Source organism: Hyperoodon ampullatus (assembly GCF_949752795.1).
Source record: "Hyperoodon ampullatus genome assembly, chromosome: 8".
Taxonomy (NCBI): Eukaryota; Metazoa; Chordata; class Mammalia; order Artiodactyla; family Ziphiidae; genus Hyperoodon; species Hyperoodon ampullatus.
Genome location: NC_136921.1, coordinates 17,286,959 through 17,308,971, shown reverse-complemented (window position 1 = coordinate 17,308,971; position 22,013 = coordinate 17,286,959). Strand labels below are relative to the sequence as shown.

Below are 22,013 nucleotides of genomic sequence, written 5' to 3'. Positions count from 1 at the left end.
TTAATAATTTTTTCCTTAGTTTTAAACTTTTAAACAACTTTATTTTCTGATGACACAAGTTGTTTATATACACTGTAAAAATTTCAAATGTAGAACTACGTAATAATGAAAGCAAAAGCCCATGTAAATCTATACACTCCTCATACCACTCCCTCCTCCTGGCTATCAGATGGATATAGATTAATGCCTATAGTTCCCATGTGTTTATGAGCCTGGCATGTGTACATGCACAAAGTCAAACAGCAATGAATAAGAAAGAGGTCCATCTTGATTGACTTCCAAAATCAAAAGCCAGGAAAGGAAAGAACTCTGGGAATTCAGATTCTGTTCAGGCCAAGTTGAAGTTTCCAAAGCCTGAGCTGTACTATTATATAGGGTACAGGGGGCATGTCTAGATGTATGTTTGTGTGTGTGTATTACAGCAACAGGGATGAGTGTTTGTGGTGGATTTAACTCCTTCAAGACGAAATTCACTGCTCTAATCCAACAGACTTTGAACCAAAAAGAACAAACATAATGACAAATGTAGGTGCCCACACACAATAAGGAGTTGTGCTGTACTGTGTGATAGAGATCATGATTGATCTCTATATACCAGGACATTCTGGAGAGTGAGAGTAGAGACATGATATTAATAAATACGGGTGACAACTGAAACCATCCAGGCAAACTAAGATATATGGTCATCACCTTAATTATAATGTACCACAAAGTGAGAGAAAATCATGGTGGCTTGCCCAGGTCAGTGGAAATAGCCAGAGGCTATGCTGTGACATCAATGAGCTCACCAACTGATGAGCCAGGAAAAGACAGTGCAACAGACAGTGGCTTGAGATCCAAGCACGGCTATTGGGGGTCCAGTAACAGATCTACCACTAAAGCAATATAGTGAATCCAGACAAGGACGATACCTTTCTGAGTATCAGTTTCCTCTTCTATGACATGAAAAGATTTATATTTAAGAGGATCATTTTGACATCCCCAGGTTCTGCTTTTTTCTTAAAAGCCCCACCTTGTAAAACAGTTGATGGCATGGGGGGTGGGGGTGGTAAAGGTTGGAGAAGGGGATGATTCTCACACGTGAGACAAAGAGGACCTAGATGTGGACACACATTGAAGATGAGCAGCTGTCCCCTCAAACCCCCTCCCCACCCAGTCTTCTGGAAGCTCCAGGCAGTGTTAATAATTGATGGAGGCAATGATAATAAGAAAAACTGGATCAAAAGAATATGCTATCAAGCTCAGGGGTTGGCAAAGTATGGCCCTCAGCCAAATCCAGCTCACCACCTGTTTTTGTAAATAAAGTTTTATTGTAACACACACACACAAAAGAATATGCTGTCAAGCTCTTTCTATGTCTCTCTTTTCTAGACTGTTTTTTAAGTATCAAGTTAGAGCGTAAACTCTCATAGAATAAGTAATTGCTGTTTTAGATCCATTTCCAAGAACAATGCCATGCCCACGAAGTGCTCAAAGGATACTCTCTGGAAATGTTGATGGCTTTTCCTAAGGGAAGATGGAATGCCCACTTCCTTGCTTTGGTTACTGTCATTATGAACCAATATCATGTTGAAGTACTCTCTGTGTGACAGATTATCTACTTTGCCTATCAAAACTCTCCTGTCAATAACTCTTAGAGGCAGATATTTTATTATCCCTATTTTACAAAAAAGAAATAATGACTCAAAGAGGTGAAGTAACACAGTTGACAAATAGCAGAGCTCAAATTTGAGGTCTGTTTTATATGGCTTTTTTTTTTGGCCTTTGGCAGTCAGTTCAGGCTTAAGAGAGGTATAAATGTAACACCTTACGGCCTAGAATATCTAGAAAGTTCCCAATGGCCTGCTTTTCAGCTTAGTTTCCTGCAATCAGTTGGGTCTTTCCAGGACTCTCAGTGGTAAGGGCTGCCAACAGGGTCCAGCCGGAAGCTCTAGCAGCGGGGTGGGGAGATCAAAGCAAAGAGGAGGGAGCTTGTCCTGCAAATGCCATGTTTATGATGCTAATCAAAAGCCTCAGCTTTGTGTGGAGGAGACAAAAAGCTCCCTCACAAAAACTGGGAAGGGGGTCAGGGGCAGTGAGTGGCTTAAGTGCTTACCTCCTGCTGATGACAAAAGCGGCGATGAGAATAACCACTAGCACCACGCTGCCGGAGACGGAGACCAGCAGGACGGTGGAGTTGGCCCCGTCTCCAATGATCCGGGAAGGCACTGGCAAAGACAGTTACACAAGGATCACCTTGGGCAAGGTCCTAAGAGCTAGAACTTCTGACTGTCACAAGTTTCAACTCTCTGAAGCCATTTGAAATGCTCACAGCCTATTTTGCTCTACGTTAAGTATTCACACAACAGCATCTTCTAAGACAGTCTTAATGAGACAAAGACATTCTTTTTTATAATTGTATGAAGAACTCCAACCAGAAGACTCTTATTAAATCCTATGGTAAACATTTCTACTCATTGCTTTTTCTTCTTTTCTTTTCCAGTCTCAGCCCAAACTCTTACTTAAGGATCTGATGAATTCCTTAGTGAGATAAACACCTGGAAATTTCCAAAAGGACAAGAAGTTTTGAATGACCCCTCCACTGCATCCTCACACCCCATCTATAAAAAACCTGTCTATGATTGCCCAGCTCAAAAGCCACTTCCTCCTTGAAGACTTCCAGGATAATCGCAAAGGATGTCAAACCCCTTCAGATTTTATTCTAGAGTACTTTCTTTCTTTTTTCATTCATATTCTATTTAATAATTTGTGAATAAAATTACTTTCTAGAACTAACGTAGAAAATTCTGCCCCACCAGCTCCTTATCCAGTAGGCTCGATTTTGGTTTGTTAATTATGGAGGGGAGATGTCTTATGTAAATTGCTTATTCATAGGTATGCCCTCTATTAACATTTTGATTCAATCATCCAGTTGGTCCAGCTCACAATGTTAAAAGATTGATGTAGTTGTCTAGAGGGGCTTTTAAAAAAACTGATCTGACTTGATTTGAACAGATTCCTAGAAATAAATAGGAGAGAAAAAAAAATTGGTACCTTCTCTAATCTTCCCAGGGAGAAAACTCCTTAGCTTAATGTAAGATAGTTATGCAACTGTCCATTAGTCAGTTTGGCAATCCCAGTTTTCATGGTTTATGGAAGGCTCAACACAGGAGAAAGATAGACATTTTTCAATCATATGAAAAGACAGATCAGATACCGTTATGAAAAATGTTTTTCTCTAAATAGCAAGAGGTGTGCTAAGTTACAGACACTGGCTATCTAGTTTCAAGCAATAGTCTTTGCAACAAAATGTTTGCCTAACCAAAAATGTGTATAGCTTCTTAGTTCACCATAATGGGATTTGCCCTGGATTGTACAAAGAATCTCAGAACTCGTTACCTGTGTTGGTTGTGACCTCCAGGGGCTCGCTGAAATCTCCATAGCCAGCTGCTGTCCTGGCTCGGACATGGAAAACATAGGAAGTCAGAGGGTTCAGGCCTTTGATATCCGTGTTCCTGGCAGCCGTCCTAACAATCCGATAGCTTCGTTCATTCTGATCCTACATTACGAGAGGATAAAATTAAGGAAGGTGGCAAAATAAATCTCCCACTTACTCCCATACAGTATTAAAGCAGCCAAGCCAGTCCACTCAGAGGTTGAAAGTAAATGGAGATTGATAAACTCTAAACACTATATTCAGTTCAATGTTAGAAGTACTATTGTTACTTAGATGTTGAAAGAAATGTGGAGTTCAGGTATGATCGCTATTGACACTGACCATATCCAGATCTTTACCCATAATCTTTTTTTGAAAAGAACATTAGATGATGGTTGATGGCTTTTCTCACTCCACACCCAGCAATTTCACAGAAATAACTACTGCAAGAAGGTCCCTTTTCTTTTTCTATTTTCCATTCTAGAAAATGTCAAAAATGTTATAATCTGGTTTCAAAAAAAAAAAATCCTGTCCCCTTTCTGCTTTTAATAAGGAAGCCAATAAGTGATTACCTTTAAAAAGAAAGAGAAGATAATTGTTCATTTTCTAGACAACCTTGAATGCAAATAGCTCTCTTCAGAATGCTGTCCTTTAAGAGACAAGTTATTTGTAAAAAATAATGTCTTTCTATAACTTTAAGAGGCCGAAGAATGTAACTTTCTTTCCTTGATTTTCTATTAAGTCATCAAAATCCACACCTTGATTCTGAATAGCAGTGATCTACTTAAACAGATCACTATTTCAACTTTTATGAGTCACTCTTCCTGATAGAAGGTTTATAGATAAGACATTCTTAGCTTAGCTATCTTGATTTGCAGGACTAGAAAGAAAACATATAGTTATATTAGAACATAACGTATTTTTTCTCTTTTTTAAGATTAGCAACTTAATACATAAAATTCATAATTGGATTTGATTGGGAAGCAAAATGCATTTGGTTTTGAGATTTACTAGTATTCCAGGACTTATAACTGACCAAAACTATAGAGAGAAAGAAAGGAAGGAAGGAAGGAAGGAGGGAAGCAAAGAGGGGTTGGGGGGAAGAAAGGAGAAGAACCTTGCTTATTCAAGTAATACCTTCTCATAATACTTGACTTCATACTCTAAGATCACCCCATTGGGCCGGTCTGGTTCCAGCCAAGCCAGAGCAACACTGTATCTTGTAACTTCTTTAGCCTGGACCAAAGCAATGGATGAGGGTGCTAGTGGGAAAAAAAAAAAAAAAAGATATCTTACTTTAGGGGGAAAAATTGGTGGCATCAGTCAATAATATCATCTTATTTTAGAAAACTGTGAAGGATTGTCTTGTCTTCCGCCAGATCCCTGTTTTCCTCTTCCCTAGTACAAAAGCATACCATTTTATGGTTCTTTCCAATATTTTTTTGTATATGGTTTGTCTTAAAAAGACAATCTCTGAAGTAGTCTGGTAAGTCCATGGGCCTTACAGTATCACCTCTATAGCACCTGCAGCCATTCCTCAGAAAGGCCGTAGGTATAGAGGATGCTATCTGCTTGTTTGTTTTTTTGCAAGCCATGAAAACCTTTGGAAAATCTCCTCTTAAGCTCAGAGCAACTGCATTTCATCCTACCTCCAAAGAATTGAGTGTCGTGTTATTGGTCTTTAATTTTAGACGAGAGACTTTGCAACTCTTCCAAGGGTACTGTAGGGAATGCCAGAAGGCAAACAATTTACATACTTTCCAATATAAATAAAAGTATTGCTTAATTACAGTAAGAGTTTCCAGTTTGAACACAACCAGGCAAATAATGAAGAACACAAATAAAGCCATGATAGTCTCTCTGGACATATATGGCATTTTGCAACTCTTTTACAAGAGTTGAAATATTGCTTTTGCCTGCTGAGTAGCAAACCTTCTTCTTTCCACTGAGAAAGACACAAAAGCCGTCCTCCCCCGGCTGTATTATCAGGGTTGGGGAGCAGAAACTTTTGTCAACCCAGGCTACCTAACCCTTGCTTCTCCACTGTGGTGGTTGCATCTCCAGCCACCCGTTATCAAGCTCTGTGGTGACCAACAATGGCACAAATGTGCCATCTCCAGGAAGAAGAGGGAGCGTTCACGAAATCTGTGATCTTATCTAACCAAGCTGCTATAGAACCAGATATTAGAGGTTTTCCTTAATTGAATGTATATTCTTATTCATTCTCAAATTGTGAATATATATATGAAAACAAACGTCCAAAAGTGGCCACTGAGGAACAACAGAGTAGTGCTGGGTTATCCTCCTGCTCTTCCCCGACACACACAACTGCCAAATCCTAACTCAGAGGAAGAAAAAGAAAGTAAAATAAATTATCTGAAAATGGAATGGGACTCACTGCAAACCCTCTGATCGCATCTGACAGGTATGCTGGTGGCAAGGGATGCAACCAGATACACCAAAGTTACATGTCACACAATGGAATCTTCCTGCTAAAGCTAATCCAGCAGAGAGCACCTCTTGGGGGGGACCATCTGACAGCCTGGCATCTCTGTTAGGGGTGCCTTGAGATGGTAACACACAGGCACACACACGCACACACACACACACACACACACACTCTCTTCCCTATTTCTCCTTCTCCTTTTCCCCCCACCCCCGCCCCCAAAGCTATTCCAGATTGGATCTCAGGCATAAACACAAGTGAAGTTTCGATACAGTAAACACATACATCCTCCATCAAAGGCAACCCCAATGTTAGTAATAGCAAACTGAGTGAACAGAGAGACACGCAGCAGACATATGAAAGCCACTGAACACCTGAGGATAATGAGAACCGGAAATGTGCTCATTAGCTGTGTTAAGGCTCCCCGGCAGCCCCCCACATTTTCTCTCTCTCTTTCTTTATTGGTTGACACAGAGCCATTGTCCAGCACAATGCAAGCAGTGACTTTCTTAAACATAGAGGGAGCAAGGAGGCTAGGAAGGTTGCCTGGCTGTGAAAAGCCATTTCACTCCAGTTAATAAATATACGGCCTAACAGAGCACTTTAGCATCCACTCCATAAAAAGGGGCTCTCCCAACTCTCATGTTCAGGATTGGGAAATGAAGTAGAAAAGTGAGGCCGTTAGAAAGAAAGCAGGAGGGAGGAAAATCATAAAGTTCTAAAATGAACTGACACTCAGAAATGTTCTGGATCAGATCCTGATCAGACAGATTTCTCGGGAAAGAATTGTCTGGCTGCCCTTGGAGTGAGCGCACTGATGAACTAAGACGGTTTCTCTCTGGTTGGGTTATCCCTAAATTATTGCATGTGGGAAGTGAACCTGATTCCCACTTCAGGACCTGGAGCGGCAGTGCTCCTGTGGCCGTTCAAAGGGCATATGAGCTCCACCGAGGGCTCACAAAATCTCAGACAGGCAGTTAACAATATCATCGTGGTAACTAATCGGATATTCCTAATGCAGCCCTACTTGGAAAATTCATAGGCACGAACATGAAAATAAACCGAGAGCATATGCTTACTCAGCTGTTATAAAAATGGAGGAAAATGAGATTAAAGAGGAAAGGAGAATAAATCATTGTAATTTATAAAAAGTATGATGCTGTGTGTGGCTGTAAAGTCTGAATTCTTTCCAAACAGCTCTTTTTCAGAAGAGCATTTTTATCAGGCCATAGTGACAGAAGCAACCCATGACCAAGTGAGATTGAGAATCAGACCTAAAACTGGGACGCACGTTATAGTCAATAGGTCAGTTATTCCTCCCCCTGGAGAAGAGCTTCTTAACTTCTTTGGCAAGAAAAACACTAGTTTGGGAAAAACTGGGCTTTGCCACACTGCCACTTTGGTGAGAAGATGCCCTCCATGTTACAAGCCGCATAAGGGTTCTTTCCTCGCCTTTCCTACCCTGCTTCCAATACAGCCTCCAACTCTACATTTAGAAGCCATCGCCATGCCTTGTGTGCCTTGCCTGTGGCTCATTTCGCTAGAGGAGGCATTTGGCAATGGCATTTCTCAATCATTTCCCTCCCCCAGTGGTTCCCAAGCATCAGTCTTCTCATGCCACCCAAGTAATTGCTGCCACATCCCTCTGCAACTTGGACTATGATTTAAATAACAATTTTCTGAAGATGACATACTTTATTTCTCGAAAGAAAACTTCCCTCTAGAGTTATCACGTGCAATGAATGGCAGGTAACCATACAAATAAAATTAATATATACTTTAAAGAATATGTAATAATAGTATAATTAATACAATGTAAAAAAAAATACATAAATGCTCTTGCCTCTCTAGGCTTTGCCAAAAAAAGAGATTAGCCAGTGTTAGAGAAGCATTAAGGATAATCCTGACACCAATTTGAGATTCTGACCTTAGAGAAATCAGAAGTGAGAGAGAATGGAAAAGGAACTAACTTTCACACAGAGCAACTCAGTATTACATAACGTCCCATCTGGGTCTCCCCTAAAATCATCTCTGACGCCAGCACTGGTATGTTTCCACACTTTGGTAAACACGGCCAAACCCTACTCCGTTTAGAAGTGTTTTGGATCCTGAGTCCCAGTACCTCAGGGCTCTGCCCTTTGCCAACAGAATTAGAAGAGGAGATAAAAGACTAATAAAATAACAGATTGAACACTCGTCGCAGATACGTGGTTTAATAGGAGCTTTGACAAATCAGTGCCTTAGTTCAAAAGAAGGCTTCTCATCATACGGGAATTTTGGTCCACATAAAAAGACCAAGCAGGGCTTCCCTGGTGGCGCAGTGGTTGAGAGTCCGCCTGCCGATGCAGGGGACACGGGTTTGTGCCCCGGTCCAGGAGGATCCCACGTGCCGCGGAGCGGCTGGGCCCGTGAGCCATGGCCGCTGGGCCTGCGCGTCCGGAGCCTGTGCTCCGCAACGGGAGAGGCCACAACAGTGAGAGGCCCACGTACTGCAAAAAAAAAAAGACCAAGCAGAAGAAAGGTCCTGCTTGCCTCCCAGTTTACATTCCCAAACCTTATGGAGACTTGGCTCTTCCTCCAACCACAAACTTAATGAGCACCAATGGAACACGGCTAAGATGCAAACGGGCAAACAAAGCTAAATTAAATACAATCTTTGGTATCCAATTAAGTGCCATCTTATCCTTTAGCCTCTTAACTGAAAAAAAAAAAAAAAAAGACAGAATTTTTTAATAGTCTTACAGAGAAGACACTCTTCAGTGTCAACCCAGAGAATCCATTTTCTAGAACTCAAGAAACAGTTCCTGCTAACCTTCTTATCCAAGTTTCATCATGGCAATAGGGAGAAGAGGCTTCCTCATTATACTGTGTCTTCAGACACATAATACACCTGCAGAAGAGTGAGAGAAGCTGGGAGGAAGCTGAGGGTTGATGTAGGTATGCTCATTGTAGGAAAAAGGCACATCTTAGACTGAAAGGCATTCCTCCCTACCCACAGACTTCCTTCATAAAAGAGATGTTTGCTTTAAGGAAACTTTTGTGTCCCTGGACATAAGCAGCAGGCTGCCTTAAATGGCTAGAATTTTGACATAACACACAACCAGAAGAGCTGGTCGTGCTAGTTGACAGCAGTGTGGTTAGAGAATCGTGATGGATGGATGCAAAAATCACAAAGGCAAGAACTCCTAAAGGGTAGTTTCTAAAGAAAGATTTGTGATTTAATTCAAATCAGCCCTTAATTTTCAATTTTTTAGAGAATTTTCAATGTCCATTTTCCTGCCCTGAGATGCAGATGTCTGAGACCACCTTTTCCTATTACTCTCAAGGGGATTTCAGTAGTTTTGAATCCAAAACATGGCCTCCATTTCCTCTTCTTTTTACTTACAAATCATGCTGACACATCAATCATCATTCAATCATTCTACAAATGTCCTTTAAGCCTTTGCTTGAGGAACTTAAAGTAGAGCTAAACAGGCATTTATGTTTTAAAACTTAGACAGTACTTGACTAAACAGACAGTAACTGGGATAAGAAGCCAGAATGTAGAGGAGTGCATTGTGGATTACAGAAAGAACCATGGAGGATTGGGACTAAGGTTGGGGAAGTGTGGTCCAGATTGATTTGTTGGGGCAAACAAGAAGCAGAAAGGGGAGAGGATGGCTGATCACAGCTGCACTGCTGCACATGTGACTGGAAAGTTCAGGAAATCACTAGCACCTTGGTTCTGTGAGGGCAGAGGGCTCATCTAGGACACATGAAATGAGGTAAAGATGAAAAAGCATCCTGATCCACGCGGAGTAGTCTTCATTTTACTAATTTGATGGGAAAAAATCAATGAATTTAAAAAGGATTTTGGATAAGAATCCAGGTTTGAAATTTACTAGCTGCCATCTTGGACAAGTTACTCAAGTTTCCTTGCCTCCATTCTCCCATCTGTAAAACACCTTCCTTTCAGATACAAGCATGTAGGCTATTAGAATGCACAACCTATAAGCACAAGACTTATCTCTATATGCCCGCTATTCAAGATCTTGTATGGCATACAGTGGGTGCGCAATAAATTTGTCAAATGAATAAAGGTGAACTAAATGTTTAAATAGACCTAAAAAAACTCTTTGTAGCCAGCACAATGTTTTCTAAATATAAAGTATCAGAAGTAAGTCATCCCCAAAACAACTTTATATCTGCACCTGTTTCAGATGACCTTTTGTGGGTTTGGTGTTGCTATTTAGGTTAACTACGATATTGACAATCAGGGGTGAAGCAAATGACAATTCTAATTTTAAATGGAGTCTCTGTTTCCTAAGGGTTTTTTGGCGCTTCTGAACTTTTGTCGAACACACAGGCTGTAAAATGTCATTCAAAAGTAAGTTAACATTAAAACTAGTTTTCACTGCACCTGTTACAGACAGCATTTTGAGAAACTGCTCTTTCCCTGGACGAGGGCGTTGACAATATGTTCGGTATTATTCCTCTGTATCTGGAGGGCATATGCAAATAGTTTTCCGGACTTCCTGACTACAAAGGTGAGTGGTGTTGAGATTCCCTTCAAGTTAGAATCCTAAATCCAGAAAGAGCCCCAAGCAGCCCCCTAGTTTGACAAGACCAGCGTTATCTCTAAAGACTCATTAGTGTAAGCAAAGTCACCACCAGGGGCAGCCCTTCGTACAGCATATATCCTTGAAATCCCACAGAAAGTACATCATTGTTGAAGTGTCTGGGTAACCAAGTAGAGTGCCCCCTGCAGTCAGGGTAGGGACAGCAAGATTAAGAGTGTGAAACAGGCAAGTAAAATGGTAGGAAAATATCACTTTTTAAAGATGGAGCAAAAACTCAAGAGGATAAAAGGAAACTTTTACCGAAGCTTGAGGCTGAATGATCTGAGCTTTCCACTAGGAAGCCAAGATAAATTCTCTCCCCATCAGATAATTCTGTATTCAAAATAATACGTACCCTTGAGAAACTGAGAATGCTTTCCCCATAGAATCCGCATTGGCTATGTACCTGTGATTATTTTTGGTTTGAGAGCAGACCACAGAGCATCCAGAAGGCACAGGTGGGTTTTATCTCTATGTGTGTTTTGGATAAACAGAAATAGCATAGATTCGGGGCTCCATCACGACTTTCTAACAGTCGTGCGTCTCACAATGAAGAATTACAGGAGGTGCTTTGATGTCAAACAGAGGTGGTTCCTTTTAGGAAAATGGTAAATTTCACCTTCTTTGGTTCAAAGCTCAGCAGTTCTAACCACTCCCCACCGATGTGAATGCTGCAATTTTCTTTTATTCACTTCCTCAATGACTTGCCATCAAACACCTACAAGTCATTTTACTGCAGCAGTTTGGTCCTTGTGACACCCCAATAGGATGAAGAGAAAAAGAGACATGGAGAAAAGAAAGGGAGGAAGGAGTCACTATAGTCCTTCACTTGTGGGCTGTAAAACTGTCTTCTTGGGTCCTGCATCACAAGCGTTGAATTATAAAGAGTTTGGGGGACCTTGGGTGGGGAACACAGATGAAAAAGACCCACTGCATTTCATTACTGGCTCAAATTAGCGGGGGGAAAGGAATAAGGCAGGAAATAAACAGATGCAACAAAAGGTCTCCAGCCTGTGGACAAGGAAGGTGAAAATGGCCCTTTATGGACCTTAAGAAACCTAAAGCCAAGGATGCCAGTGGTTCTCAAACCCATCGTTTGAAGGGACGACGTCTTTAACCTCAGCAGGGTTTTGTTTCCCTCCCCAGGATCTGAATTGAAAGAGGTGATGTTTACTTAAGGGGTCTTTCCCTGATAGGAAAAATAAACCCACAGTTTATACATAGCTCTACTTAATGCAAATAGCATACTTAGATTGAATTATTTGGAGCTTAAGATGGTCTTTGTTCCCTCTTTCTTTCTCATTTCAACGCCACAGCTCTGATTTGCTCTTTATCAAAGGTTGGTGCATTTTAAAATGCTGTCAAGCGTCAAAATTAAATGCTTCAGAGCACTAATGATATCCTTGTGATTAAGGGTTTTGCCATCGCAGAGATGCTAAGAACTCGGGTGCTAATATTAATTGCTGTCTTCCACATCGCACCAAAGGGAGGACAGGGTTCTTCCTCTGAGCTTTGTACTTCCTATGGCACCAAACACCACTGAGCAACTTTTTTTTACTATTTTTTACTATGATATTGCAGTAGTTCACAGCACTCAACAGTGCACAGAGTGCTTTCCTAGACACAGGATCTTGTTTGCACTACATTCAATCAATCAGCTGGATTAGCCCTCTGCTAATCCTTAGATAAAAATCACTAAAAGACTCAATCCCTATCCACCCTCCCTGAATACAACACTGATGTTGTAAGAACTCAGCTCTGCACCCCATAGCTTTTAGCTGCTGGACCATTAATAAGTACCGAAGCATATTTTCTCATAGTCAAGAAGTGAAATTGTTTTTAAAACAAACAGAAAAAAGGTATGGAAAAACCTGATTATTCTCAAATTGATATGGAATTATTTTCCTATTCAACAAGAGACGTGGAGCCAAATTCTCAACTAAAGTCTTCAGGAGACTGAATTAAATGAAGTTCATTTATATTTAAATATGGAAATATTAATATTAAGCTTATACTTAAAATGTATGAGGGATGCACTTTTTTTCCCCATAAAATGATTTCCAAGGTCAGTACATACAGAATCTATTTTAAACAAATATTGTAACATAAAGCAGGGTACAGTAACATTTACCAAAAGATACAACAGACCTGTGCTTCCAGTGAGGGACAGAATCTGATCTGGGGACATTAATGGTGCTTTAACTAAGTGATCCAAGAGCAAGACTTTGCAAGCGTTTAACTCAGACTCTTATTTCTGCAGAGAAATGGGTGGCAGATTATCTCAGGCAAATTCTTTACAGAGAGCTATCACCCACATTTTAAATAAAGGAATATGATGCAATTCTTAGCCTTTACATTAAGTGTTCGCATACAGAAGTTGAAGGTCTTGGGATAGGCCTCTGTGGCTAACTGCCCCAAAATGGGAGTTTCCTTCCCATAAATGTTTCTGGGATGGAGCTGCTTAGACAAGGTCTACATTTCCTAGATCTCTTCACATGTAGGATGGTTCACGTCCCTGAGTTCTGGGTGTGGGTTGGAGTAGTGAATCCCCTTCTAGATCTATCACATAAATAGCTCCCTTGGGACTCTCCATCCTCTCTAACCCACAATCTGCCAGCTCCATGTTGGTGCTCAGGTCCATCTTGGAAGCTCCCCATAGACCCTTCCCCTCTTCACCACCAAGTGGATGTGACTTGAGCAGGAAACAATTTTCTATCGTGTTAACTTGCTAACTGACATTTGGGGTGACAGCAGCCCATTCAGGTAAAGTGGAGCCATTCAGGGAAAAAAGGGGCATCTTCATCTACAGATGGTCCGAGACTTACGATGACTGTGGTTCTACTTGCTATTTTTCGACTTTATGATAGCATGAAAACAATGCGCATTCAGTCGAAACCATACTTCGAATTTTGGATTTTGATCTTTTCCCGGGCTAGCAGACGTACTCAGAAAATCGTTCTGATTTTCACTTTCAGTATTCAATAAATTCAACGCTTTATTATAAAATAGGCTTTGTGTTAGATGATCTCTGCCCAACCTAAGTGTTCTGAGCACATCTGAGGTGGGCGAGGCTAAGCTATGATGTTTGATGGGTTAGGTGTATTTAGTGTATTTTCAACTTACAATGAATTTACTGGGGAGTAACCCCATTATAAGCAGAGGAAGAGCTGCAATAACATCTTCATACAATAACTAACTAAAATAAAGTGTAGGAGTACCGTTGCCTGCAGAAGATTGAGCTGCACTTGAAAGCTGCCTGAATGGTCTCCCTCTTGGAAACTCCAGCTCCTGGGCACCCACAGCAAGCAGAGAGCCACTAGTTTGTGAGACACTGGCCGAGTGCTGCCCTGGGGGGTCAAAAATGCCAGGAACAGACTGTGCAGCTTTGCAGGGACACAAGACACAAGCACAGCCCCAGATCTTCTAACAGTGACTGAATTCCGCAGAATCACGAAATGTTGGGCAGAAAGATTCAGCTGAGCTTGCTTTAAAGGGAAATGGGAAAAGACAGCAGTGTTCTCAAAATGGCTTGGTTTAGTTTTGTTTTTAGAAAAGAGTTTAGCCTTCGTTGAATAGCTGACAGCTCATGCAGGTAAAGACTTGGGCCATGTGAATCAGAGCTAAACAGAGAAGAATGGGCAGATGAGCAAAAATATGCTTTTGGCCTCCTCTGCAAGGCACTTTCACACACTTAACATCATTTAATCCTTGCAACTCTCTTAAGTCCACAGTTATCATTAGCACCTTTGATTTTCTATTTGGAAACTCCTGCAGCACAAGGAAATGAAATGATTTGATCAAAGCTATAAAATGAGATTTTTAAACCCAAGTCTGCCTGACTCAAAAGTATGTGATCCTCTCTCCATATCACGTCTGTAAACACACACACTCAACCAGTGTTTATGAAGTAACTAGTAAGTGCCAAGCACTGTTTTCAATCTCTTGTATGGATTAATTCATATAATCCTCACAAATACCCTCTGAGGCAATGTACTATTATTATTTCCATTTTATAGATTAGAAAAACAAGGTAAAGAAAGTTTGAACAACTTACCCCAAGTTATAGCTTGTAAGTGATGAATTCAAAGGTCAGGTCCTAGAGCCCACATTTTCAACCACTGATCTATAAAAGCCTCTAGTCTCTCCCCTTCTTTCACTGATAAGAAATTAGAGATTTGAAGGCTAAATGGCCTCTTCCTCCACAGCGTCAGCTGCATCAGTAACAGAGCAAATGTTAGTCTGCTATATGTTAGGTTCAGGGCCATCTATGTACATTGTTGGTTGCCAGAAATCCAGAGATAAATTAGACATGATCCCCATTAATAGACAAAGTGTAAAGCTTTGGTGATGAATCATCTCAGAACTACCTACAGAGCTAAGAAGAGAATCACCTGAAACTGAAAATTTAATTACAAAATAAAATAATAGTATTTGGAGTTAAGGAAGAAGTGGGGGGCAAAAGGCAGGCAGGCTTCTGGAAGGTTGGCAATGTTCTTCTATTCTTTGACCTGGTTGCTGGTCACAGAGATGTTTGCTTTGCGATAATTCATTGACAATACGTTTGTCTTGTCTATTTTTATGTATGTGTATATATTTTTCAATAAAAAGGTTAAAGAACAAATAAAAGTGTTAGCTAAGAGTATAAAAGATGGAATATTAAAATTAATAATAGCAAGACCCATTCACAATTTTTAGTTAACCCTCTGGGGTAAAAAAATCTGAAAGTGCCATGAAAGATGCAAGTTTTTGCAAATTAGGGCTCTTATAACTATTTAATCGCTATATTTAATACCTGAGCCATACAGCAATTGCTGCTTTCCGCAGTAAGGAAAATGCATTCTTTAAATGCCTGTTTTTCTTTTCAAAATAACTCTCTTGAATTAGCATTCCTACATGGATAGCCATTCCATTAGTGTAGAATTACAAGTGAGTGATGTCTCAATGTGAAACCAAGGCCACACCCCCCAGAATTAACTGGGAATGACTCAGGGGGAACCCGAGTGTCTCTGATGCAATACAAGTGTGTCTTCTGTTTCGTCTGAGAGCTGCTTGTTTTACTTTCTCTTTGCTTACTAAGAAATCTGTTGGCAGGTTCTGACAAGGATAGTCCAACACTTGCCAACAGAAACATGGCAGGATTCAGTGTGTATTTCCTGTTAAGTAAGAATGCCAGTTTGAGGCAAACAGGAAAACAAGTCTTTCCACTGGAAGGGGATTTTAAAGAATTTGTCTGAGCAAGACAACCTTTTTAAGATAAGAGAACAGGGTAAATCTAGCAACAACAGAAAAAAATTAAATAAATATTTTTCCTCTGAACGCCTCTAGGAAGATGAATCTTCTCATGGCGCCTCAGTATGTTGGAAAGTATCTTGTATAAACTCTTAGTTGAAATTGTTTTATGTGTCTTGCTTAGAATGAAGAGCCCTAGGCAATATAGCCCCCTCCATGACCAACAATGCCCTCTGAAATTAATCTGGAATATGAAGGATGGTGTCAAGGAAAAGTTTTCTCCTATTGAGCAGAAATACAGCATAGAGAGCGGAAAAGGATTAGCTGCTGTGAACCAAGGCTTCTGTTCCTTTAGCTGTCAGCTCCACTGGAGAGCTTCAGGCATTCCAAATCTGGAAAATAAAAGCTGTGCTGTGGGCTTCAGGTTCTTTTGTTACTCAGACAGTTGCTAATCGTCCTGCTGTGTTAGGAACCAATGAGACAATGCTGTAACATTTAGCTTTCTGACATCCAAGGCATCTAGATCAGTCCCCAATTAAAGATGTATTAATCACAAAGACTCTAAAAGCCAGGATGATAGATGCACCCAGTAAATCTTTGCTCTTGCCTTTTACTTTCACACTCAGGTTTCTACATTTACAGGCAGAAATGCTTAAAAGCCTACTCTAGAAACTGACCAATAAAAAGCCTTGTCATTACTCTCTATCAGATGCTTGACGATTTCCTATGCCTGAAAAGCCTTTCAGAAAGAGGTAAGACATTGATCATTCTGCTAAAAGAGGCTGTCTGCTTCAATAAATAGATCCACTGAGGCTGTTTTCATCTCGACTTTTAAGTGTGATAACTAAATCAGGAGTATGGCTTTGCCGCTTGCTACAGGGATATCCAAATTGTCTGCGTAGTTAAAAAAAAAAAGCCCTTAGATAAACCTAAGAAAATTCAAGGAACAAAATATTAATAATGCTAATACTAATAATACTAAGAATCTCCTCCAAGTCAGGCCAAGTCACCCTCAGGTCATGGCCCCAGTGACAGTGAATAAATTATGATTCAGATACCTGGAACAACAGAAAAGGGTATGTGTTGGATGAAGCCCCTTGAATTCTGTGCTTTGAAATTTATGTTAATTAAAGCCTCAAAGTTACTTCTTCACATTGGTTTCCATTTCACAGGGCCATTGAAGATAGCCTTATTAAATTCTCCATCAAAGGGTATCATCCATATTGTTTGCTGTGAATAAGTGACCTGGTAACCAACCCCAAAACAAACAAAGAAAACAATTACAAAATAAAAGCAGGTAGCCTGACTGATACTATCATACAGGCCAAGAATCCAATTTCTTTTTTTCATCCTTATATAAAATTTTCATAGGAGGCATCTAATTACTCTAATACAAAATAAAGAGAAAAAGCCTCAACACATGAGGCTCATGTAACCTCAGAAAAACAGCATTTGCCATTCTGAGTTATGGCAAATCTATTGAAATTAGATTCCTATTTTCTATTTCTGAGGTTAATGGAACCCGTAAGAGACAAGTACAATATTTGCAAGGTGCCAGGTTGGTGCCAGCTCGAGGTACTGAATTCCTTGGCTTTCAGTGGAGCCTGAATATATCATGAATAACTCCTTCCCCATCACCGTCTCAGTGACAGTCCACTGTCTTCCAAGTTGAAAGATAGGAAGTCAATTAGTGTCACTTATGATGTGAACACCTGTCGACTAAGACCTGGACTGGGACCAATTCCATTACCATAGCCATTCAATGGCTGCCAGATGGTCAGGCCTTGGACCACTTACGGTGTATTCCAGATACAAGAAGATGACCTAAAGACAGAAAGGTCCAGAGTCCCATTAGTCATCTCTTGATGACTAATCATCATCCATCTCCTGATGACTAGTCATCATCCAATTCCCCATCACATATAGAGTTGGAACAGGATACCTATTCTTCCTAATGGTTATTTTAAAAGACCTCATGAGCTGCTCAAAAAAAAAGAAAAAAAAAAGTCATGGCGACCCTAAATTGAGTATATAAGCTCCATAAATGGTAAGCATTTTCACCAGCCATTGTTATTTTTATCTTTGAAATTACTTTTTAGTAACTCATCTTTCTTTCTGTTATTGCATTTTGAAACACATAGGCAGAAAAGAGAAAAAAACAGAGATGAAAAATATCTGACAAAGAATAAAGTGGAGCATGAAATTATAGGCTACAGATGATCACTGACAGGATGAGATAGGCAGAGGAAACATTCCAATACAATTTTGGTTGCAAACCTATGTGTTGTATGATACTCGGAACTTTTCCAAGTCCAAATGTTGTTTGGCTGAAAGAAAAATGGCTAAATACTGAGAAGTGATGGCCATGGGTGGTGAAGTAGAAGGTTACAAGTAGAAAGAGAGACAGAGAGAGAAACAGGAAGAAGACCAATCAGGTGAAGTACTGAGGCTCTCCATCTTATTTTCAGTTTGATTTCACTATATGGAAGTCTGGGAAAGTTCTGAACACAGAGAATCATACTCAGGGGACAATATCCACGAACCATAGCATGCTGAGGAACTGGGGTTTAAGACTACCTAAGGAAGCCTTCGTTTTATTTGTAGCCAAACCTTACTCGTTCAGTTTCTTGCTGGCTATATAGACAAGCACAAAGAACTGACTGGTAAGGGGAGAGTAGAGATACAGAGACCTTGGGGTTAAATTACAACCAGCATGTTTTAAAAATGCTTCATATAGGACTTCCCTGGTGGCACAGTGGTTGAGAGTCTGCCTGCCAATGCAGGGGACACGGGTTCGTGCCCCAGTCCGGGAAGATCCCACATGCCGCGGAGCGGCTGGGCCCGTGAGCCATGGCCACTGGGCCTGTGCGTCCGGAGCCTGTGCTCCGCAACGCGAGAGGCCACAGCAGTGAGAGGCCCAGGTACCGCAAAAAAAAAAAAAAAAGCTTCAATATATAAACCGTCACCACATGCTAGGCTCTCAAAAAATGTAGCAATGAAATGGTATTCTTGCAGCCCTCCTATTTGAAACTCTATCTTTTTGGCAATTCTTTTGAAAGCTACGATAGAGGTTAAACAAAAGGAGCATAATTTAAGAGAAGGGATTTTAAGCTTGGGAATTGCCAACCAAAGAATTAATTTTTTTTTAATTTGGGGGTATCAGCCAGAAACTAAACTGTATGTGCCAGAGTTTAAACTCCTATAGGCATTATAAGACTGAGGCTGAGAACAACCAAGATGTGAAATTTTAAAATGTTATTAAGGCCAATAGATGTCTCCAAGTGGGTCTGTGCTTGAGAATCCAAGATGACTTTTGTAGTCATAAAGAATAACAAAGAATGTATTAGGAAAGTTATAACTGTTTTAGGACCTGATTATTTTTAAAACTAGGAGGTTCACAGCATCTCACTGGGGCCTTTCTAACACAACTTGCTGAAGTGTAAAATTCAGTATTACTAGCTCCAACCAGGAATCAATCTGTAAATATCGGAAGGACCTCATTAGATCAACATTTCACCCAGAAGTAGTCCCACAGCGTGGTCTCTAAGAAAGATGTTGGAGCAGGGGTCCATTACACCATGAGCAGTTTTATGAATGTTATTTCGTGTGTGTTCTAAAATAGGAAGGAAGGAAGAAAAGAGAAAGAGTGAAAGCCATCCTCCAAAGAACTCATACACTTAAGGTTATACCCTTGAAGAGTTAACAGTGAGATGCTTCCCATCTATCCATCTCCCCAAACGATACACTTTTACATTATATCAAGATTCCTTAAATATATTACCAGCCTCTTAGAGCCACACCTTAATGAGTTGACTAATCAGCACTGATGTATACAAGGAGGGCTGTGAATAAAACTTAGGCTTTTTAAAATCTATGACCACTGTTCTGGTTATAAAGACATTCAATGCTCGTACGGCAAGGTTCTGCTGTATTTGTACTTCTCGCTTTCAATGGAAAACGACGCAAGAAGGGTCCTGATTATATACTGTAATGGCAATCCTACCCCTATTTTTTTTTTTTTTTTTTTTGCGGTACGCGGGCCTCTCACTGTTGTGGCCTCTCCCATTGCGGAACACAGGTTCCGGACGTGCAGGCTCAGCGGCCATGGCTCACGGGCCCAGCCGCTCCGCAGCATGTGGGATCTTCCCGGACCGGGGCACGAACCCGTGTCCCCTGCACCAGCAGGCGGACTCCCAACCACTGCGCCACCAGGGAAGCCCCCTACCCCTATTTTAAATGGGGTAAATGAGATGATGTTAGTTAGGGGCTCCCCAACTCCAGGGTCTGGTCCCCGCTACAGGTCCGTGGCCTGTTAGGAACCGGGCCACACAACAGGAGGTGGGCGGCGGGCTAGCAAACGAAGCTTCATCTGCTACTTCCCATGATCGCACGCATTACCTCCTGAACCATCCCCCCTACCCTCAATCCCCTGTGGAAAAATTGTCTTCCACGAAACCAGTCCCTGGTGCCAAAAAAGGTTGGGGGCCGCTGATGTTAGCAACAAGAACTCCCAAGCCTCCAAAAGCATCCTCCTAGAAAGTTTCCTAAAACCTTGCTCTCCTGAAGCCCTGTAGAATCGGGATGGAATTCAGTGGGTTTCAATGCAAGTAAGGGCTCCGCCAGCAACGCTTAGGATAACCTGCAACTTTCATGTATATATATATTAAAAAAAGTCCTTGATTATCTTGGAGAGGGGAAGGAACACTCGATTAAGCTTTCAGGTAGTTGCATATTCAAAATCCCTGGCCTGTTTATATGTTTGCCCTGGCTTTGATAAAGGGACATGGAAGAAGCTGTGCTCTCATCCACCTTCACGCTATTAGGCTCAAAATACACACTTATTATGTGTGTATTTAAAAAAAAGCGGGGGGTGGAATTCAGGAGGCAGACTTATAGCTTGCAGTACCTTACCTAGACAACACCAACTCTCCAGGGAGCCATTGTGAGCTTGCCCCTTTCAGTGCTTGTTCCAATGGATGGATCTTATCCAAGCATGTTACACACAGCAAACCTGCTGGAGGCGGGTCCCTATTTAGCACCCACTGTGAAGCTGAAGCTACACATTGAAGTTGCATTTGTATGCACACACCACCGACAAAAGGTTCCTAGATAAGAAACTTTTAAATTCAGCTACCTCCCAGCCTTCATCAAAGAGGCTTTTTTGACCAAACTGCCTGAGAAATTCATGTACATAGATTATCGTTTAGAAGATGCCAGGCAAAAAGGTGTGGCCCACCCTTCCTCTTGTTCTTCCTCTCCCGTTCCCTTCCAAGAAGGGTGGCAAATCCCTACCATTTTCCCCATAAGATATTTTAGATAGATTATGTTTTAGAGAGTAGCTCCTGTGCTTTGTCATAAAGCACATAAAGCACAGGAGAACCACAGAAGAGCTCCTCGAGGGTGGGCTGACCAATCTATCAGAATAGGGAAAGAAGGAATTTAACGTCAGAGATGTTTCTTCAGCTATGGGTCTATATTGGCAGTCATTCGACTGACTGTTCAGCTAGATTCCAGCACTCTGGGGTACCAACCTTCACATGTATGACCAAAATCATTAGTGACCTTTCCCAATGAAAGCCACGGTATTCATGAGGCAAGTGATGTGTGGCACCATCTCTCTGTTTCTGTTACTGCAGTTTTGGGGGCAACCAAGGGAAACTTGTCCATTCTTCTGGCACAAGCTAAGGAGGAAAGCATTTGTGTGTGTGTGCGTGCGCGCGCGCGTGTGTGTGTGCCCACCTGTGTGCGTGGGGGGGGGGTGAAAGGTAGAGGGGGACGATCTATTAAAAAAAGATTTTTAATACTCATAGAAATAGCTACGTAACGTATGCCTATCTTGACAGATTTAAAGTGTAAAACCTAAAAGAAATCCTCACGAGTCTTTACCTGAAGGCAACACAGAAAATGCTCTCTTCTTGTATACCAGCATGAAAACAATACATGGACACTGAGTTTCAGAGAAGGCTCTGTACAGCAGGGACAGCTGTTTTAATAGCCTCTGCAGATTTAAGATCTCTCAATGCAGGATTAGTCCTGCAGCACGGCTCTTGGTTTCCCCCGTGTTTAAAGAAAAAAACTCTTTAAAGACATCAGTATGGGGTTAGTGAAACTTTGATAGAAGTTTCTCTGGATCTTTTTGTTGATGTTTAGTTGCAAACTGGACCCCAGAGAGTCTCTTCTGGCTCCTCTGAGGAGACCGTCATTCATTCAGCCAGCTGGAGTGAAAACTAGACAATTTAGAAGCTCATCCAGAACCTTTGCTAGCCCTGCACTATCCATTTCTCATCTCAGTACTTATTTTTCAAATCTCTCGAAGGCTTCTCCG

At 41.1% G+C, this 22,013-nt stretch overlaps 1 protein-coding gene across 1 annotated transcript in view; it reads right to left on the bottom strand.

The window, feature by feature from the left end:
* The window catches only part of EPHA4 (EPH receptor A4), a gene marked incomplete at both ends in the record, with an annotated part of 138,391 nt that overhangs the window by 25,420 nt on the left and 90,958 nt on the right, over nt 1-22,013 (bottom strand). The window contains 3 exons of the mRNA XM_079710441.1: nt 2,096-2,207; nt 3,379-3,538; nt 4,553-4,677. Of these exons, the coding sequence (XP_079566567.1) occupies nt 2,096-2,207; nt 3,379-3,538; nt 4,553-4,677 (397 nt within the window). The remainder of the gene's footprint in view (nt 1-2,095; nt 2,208-3,378; nt 3,539-4,552; nt 4,678-22,013) is intronic.